Source organism: Haliotis cracherodii, unplaced genomic scaffold (assembly GCF_022045235.1).
Source record: "Haliotis cracherodii isolate W230 unplaced genomic scaffold, xgHalCrac1.p SCAF_3, whole genome shotgun sequence".
Classification (NCBI taxonomy): domain Eukaryota; kingdom Metazoa; phylum Mollusca; class Gastropoda; order Lepetellida; family Haliotidae; genus Haliotis; species Haliotis cracherodii.
This window is the reverse complement of record NW_027266286.1, coordinates 40,791,538-40,796,991: the sequence shown is the minus strand read 5'-3', so window position 1 is coordinate 40,796,991 and position 5,454 is coordinate 40,791,538. Positions and strand designations below refer to the sequence as shown.

At 36.7% G+C, this 5,454-nt stretch overlaps 1 protein-coding gene across 1 annotated transcript; it reads right to left on the bottom strand.

The window, feature by feature from the left end:
- Positions 1-3,373: 3,373 nt before the first annotated feature.
- Positions 3,374-5,108, bottom strand: LOC139474536 (uncharacterized). Its single transcript, XM_071257592.1, has 3 exons — positions 4,985-5,108; positions 4,722-4,843; positions 3,374-3,853 (listed from the first exon to the last, which is right to left on the bottom strand). The coding sequence occupies exons 2-3, from the start codon at positions 4,831-4,833 to the stop codon at positions 3,618-3,620; spliced, it is 348 nt and encodes a 115-aa protein (XP_071113693.1). The 5' UTR covers positions 4,834-4,843; positions 4,985-5,108; the 3' UTR covers positions 3,374-3,617.
- Between the last annotated feature and the right edge of the window lie 346 nt (positions 5,109-5,454).

The window sequence follows — 5,454 nt, the reverse complement described above, 5'->3', positions numbered from 1 at the left end:
ATATGATAATGACTTTACTCATGAATATTGCCAGTAGCCGAATTAAGGTCAGAACAAACAGGGAAGGCAACCCAAAAATATGACAGTCTCTGGGGAAGGTTTATGAAAAATGGATAATAATATATAAAGTGATTTTCATTTTTCATTTTCTGGGAGAGTCGTGTAAAAATGTAGAAGAACATACCAGTACATGACAGGTCCCTAAAATGTAATATACATAGTTTTTAGTTGATGGTTCAGGTGGTTCTTTCCAGTTGAATTTTTTTAATCAGTGTCTATTCTGGCCTACCAATTAATGGTAGATATAAAATATCAATAATAAGTGAGCTTATTATTTCCAATGTGGCTCGAGCTCCCATTGCAACTAAAGCAAGGAACGATTCAAATTAAGCCTGTTTCAGCTGCTTCATTGAAATGTATTTGCTCCTCTAATCAGTAATTCAATCAGTTGTATATTGACTTGATATTTGGCGAAAATATCTGTTGTATGAAATCCTAACGTTACTTCCTTTTGTATTTGGGATGATTGGGTAGCCTAGTGGGTAAAGCATTCTCTGAAGCCCCGGGTTCTATTCCCCACATGGGTACTGTGTGAAAGCCCATTTCTGGTGTCCCCTGTAGTGATATTGCTGGAATATTGCTAAAAGCCGTGCGAAACTATACTAACTTGCTCACTCATTATATAGTATTTTGAGATGACTTACATGACTTGTGTAATTGAAAGTTTTGATAATTATGAATGGTTCTGTTTTTATGTATAAGAACCTATTTTATGCAATTTTGCATTGCCTTGTTTACCCTTCCTTGTTCATGTAATGCAAACATTCCAGAAAATTTCAGTGGAGCCTTGTGGCACTACAGGAATTATTATTAAAAAATCAGATACAATTTTGTATTTTCTGTAAAATTTACGGTTTGCTATGGCTTATTTAGATGTTCTAAGATTGGTTAACATGGTTAAATATCAGTTGCTTGATAAATTGTCACGACCTTACTGATCGAGAAAACAACTTTTTACCCTTTGTCAGAACATGTGTGTTTCTTATAGTTTTATAAGAAGCTTTTAAAGATGTTATAAGTTGTTTCAGGCACCTGGATTTCACAGTGACACCAGCTCAGATAAGTCATACAAAGGACTCTCAGGGTGATGAATAATCCTCCCCAGAACAACCAACAGGTTCACCTCAGAAAGTGATTATTCTGAATGAATAATGCCACATCATTGTGATTCTGTGGGTTGTTTTATTACGACGCTAATCAAGTCTGAAGGAATTGATACCACAGCAGTGTGACTACGTTTATGTGGTGTACACCGACATTGACTATACAAGTCTGAATGACTTTTGTGGTTTACTGCACAAACATAATTGACTTTAGATATTCTTCTACTTTGAAATTCTTCTGAGATTTGACTCATTTGTTTATTTAGAAAATGGCATTGAAGCATCTGTTTCTGTTTTTGAAAGTTCTTGCAAACACCCCTGGTTACTGAACCAATGAAATGTCATAATAAAATCAATAAATATGATTTTTTATCTAAGCAAATTCTTTGTTTTGCTTCATTAGCATAAAGAAATATAATGTTGATCAGCCATATCATAGGTGCTGAACATATATCAAATATACTAATGCCCTGAATGTTTTCCTACAATTAATACATCTCACCGAACAAAGTTTTTAGTTCCATGTCAGTAGAAAAATGACATTGATATTTTTATGTACCGATACTTTATTAGGTGTTTTCTGTGGATGCCATGAGTCTTATGCATCTATTTGGGGCAATTATATTTTGTTGCAAACTTCAATGAAACTTGTCTGTCTAGATGTACCAAGTACTGATACCGTTCCTAAATAATAATTTACTCTCACCAGGAACAAAGGCCCAAGTGAGCACACAGTCAATGACTTTCGTTTTTTGTGTCATGGTGAGTATGGTGTTATGTCATTTTGAGCAATATTCCAGCAATATCATGATGGGTGACACCAAGCAGTGGGCTTCACACATTTTACTGAAGTGGTGAATCGAACGCTTCAACCACTAGGCTAGACAGAACTGGGAATATGAAGATGAAATTTAAGGATATCATCACGACAGGACAGATAGTTTTTCATTTAATACGCTGAACATCTAAAATGAAATATATATGAAATTGAAAAATGTTTTCACCAAAAGAACATGCCAATAGATCTCAACTGTAAGGGGACATTTCCAACTAAAGTAACACAGAATATTACTACAGCTATCTGATATGCCCAGGCTAACATACTTTACTAGAAAAAAAAACATCTCGAAAAAGAATTGCATCCGGATACCTGCCTGGTACCTTCAGCAATGTTCGGTTTTCTTGGTTAGTTTCAAATATATTTTTAGGTGTTTCACACTTAAATGAAAGTGACATTGTGACATTTCTTTTGAAACTCAGAATGAGGTATCCTGTACCGGATCCTTGGACACCCAGATTGAGGTATCCAGTGAGGTATCCGGTGCCGGATACCCGGATTCCAGGAGGCATGCTTTCCGGCGAGGTGTCCAACCACGGATCTGGTATCCGGCAAGGCATTTGCCACCGGATACCCTGATGCGTTTTGAGTAAGTGAAGGCATCCGGATACCGGAAACTGCATTTTTTGCTGTCAGTTGGCAAGCTATATTAAAGCGGCATTACTACTCACTAGTGCACACACGCACGCGCACGCGCACACACAGCCACACACACGCGCGCACAAGCACACACACACAACCACTAACACTAACCCTAAAACTAACACTACATGTACATGCAGGTCGCTATATTAGTGCAGTAGTCTTGAGCGCAACGTACGTTAAAGCCCATTTCATCTTGGTTCATTTCTAATTCTATTAGTCCAGTCTTAACGTTAGGCTGCACTAAAAGAGGGATAATTTGGGCTGACTTTTGTGATATTAAATCATTAAATGGCAGTAAATGCATTAAGTTAATGTTACACATAATATGTATATGTTAATTAAATACATATTTATATGAAACAGAACATAAAATATGCAAGTACTTATATTATAATAAGCATGCAACGTGCAAGAAAAACTTTAAACATGAAATCTCATATACTCTATATACAACACTGGATTATGTATGTTGTCTATGATGTATTTTGTTCTGTTACAATTGTTTGCAGCATGTGTAAGTGGATGAAGAAGTGCATTTATTATGTCATTGTTTCAGTATTTATCGTGTGAGCGTTGTGATAAATACACTGACGAGTACATAAGGAACACGGAGTACAATTGTTCAGCTGTATGTTTAGAATAACGCAACACTGTCACGTAAAAACACTGAAACATGTGAGAGTTGTGATAAATACACTGACGAATAAATAAGGAACACGGAGTACAATTAAAGGTCAATATTTACTGCTGAGTTAAGTTAGTAACAAACTAAGCCACTGAGTGTCATGTTGGTAACTGGTCTGTTCTCTACATTGCCGACACCTCTGCTTTTTAGAATAATACATACATTGTGTACATCCTGCACTCATATTATGTTGTAGCACGTAATATTCTTAATCTATCTTTCTGATTAAGTTTGTAAAGTAATAAAGCTTTTAATAATGCAAATGCGACCATATCCTCGTTCACTTCTAGGCAACCTGGATGACCTCCCAGACGTAGTCGTCAAGTTGAAGGTCACCGTCAGTGTAAATCAGGATATCCCGCTTTGACCCAACTTCTTTAACCTTGGACTTTGGTAGCTTCACCATGATTGCCCATGCCGCTCTCATGAGCATCCCCTTGTTTACGTTGACAATACCATCCCAATTGTTCCAGGCTATTTTCTTGAGTCCTTCAGACGGAGATAGGCTTGTTCCGTACACACCTGTAAACAATTACACTGGAATGAATAAGCAGTTAGAAATAAGTGAGTACTTGAACACCGAAGCACATTTCTTACTGCGATAGGCTTGCAATAATTATTACGGTACGTGTTCAGGCATGATATAAATAGGTTTGAAATTGTTAATACGATACTTGTGCAAACATCATATAAATATTACAGCAGTATGGCGAACATATGAAGAATTCCTTCCCACATTCCTTGCATTATTTGATAAGTTCAAGATTCCTTGGGAAGATGATAGGAGACGGTTTTGTAGGAGATAAACATTATATTTTCAGATTTGCTGGTGTCCTTGAGAATTCTATGCACGGAATCAATTTAAACGAATCCCACTTTACAACGGTTTTTAACCAAGCGTATTGCCGAAACACTTAAAATATTTATTTTTCAATGTTTGATAAAATCGTTTTGAATGGATACACTGAAATAAGGTGCAGTTTGGTTACAAATCGATTTATGAAGTTAATGATTATCATAATAGTTAATCTAATTACATCTGTCGAAACTATCGATAGTGTATCGCACCAAAGATGTTAACTATTGAATCGGATACTTTACTTTAAATCGATGTATCACCATTGATTATTGACAATTAACCTATCGCCATCCGTCTATCAACTCGTGTTTTTGTGAAATCAGAAAGTTCTAAAGTCGAACAGAACGCGCCATGTTGCCCTACAACTTCAAACTTGTCCGACCGTTATCAATGTTATTTGACGTCATTCAGGTCAATCCCAGTGAGTGATCAATGTGACACAAGTTTAGCTTCATTTACAGGATTATTTGTCTTAAACCGGATTGTGAGGTAAAATATGTAGAATAATACTTTTGTTGTTTTGTGACCCACCTGTCCCATACCGTGCATCGTTGGCCCCATCACTTTGGCGGATTCGTTTCTGACAGACGATAGCATCCTTCCCAGCCTTGTCAGTGTAGTGGTAAAAGGTAATAGTTGCCATGTTTTGACTTCTAAAACACAGAAAATATTACTCCTTCATTCAGTCTTTTCCCTCAACATCGAGACTGAAATCATGTATTGTAAAGGCATGATTTTTATATATTTTCTAAAATAAATGAGAAAAAGAAAATGATAGTAGTGTTTCAACATACCCCGGACGTGTCCTTCCTTGTCGATCAGGAAATGTGTTGTGCTGTAGTCGCTATCTTAGATGCTTTAGGATAGGTAAACAGAAAGTGAAAATAAGCACAATCCCTTACATTTCCAAGAAGCGCAATCAATAAAGCATGCGTCATACCAGCACGCGGTAGCTGTAGGGTTGAACAGGACGTATTGTGATACTTTGTACTTTTAGTTTCGGTTTATCCTTCCCGAACGAATAAATTGTCACCCTGACCCTGTTAGAGTAGCTGGCCTCGCCAAAGAGCGTAGATCCTCTTTCACTGTATGTCGCAATACTTGAATAAATATAATACTTTAAGATGAATACGCACATCCTCCTGTATCAGGTGTTAAGTTCAATTAACTTAAACGCGTATCGCCTTTGCTATCTCTGTATGTATTACATGTTAACGTACCTGTCTGTTTTACATTATGTCCATACTTAACTATGATTCCCGCC

Coding starts and splice junctions, on each gene's coding strand:
- LOC139474536 (XM_071257592.1), bottom strand. CDS start 4,833: ATGGCAACTATTACCTTTTACCACTACACTGACAAGGCTGGGAAGGAT. Junction 3,854..4,721: donor CGATGCACGGTATGGGACAG/GTGGGTCACAAA, acceptor AATTGTTTACAG/GTGTGTACGGAACAAGCCTA.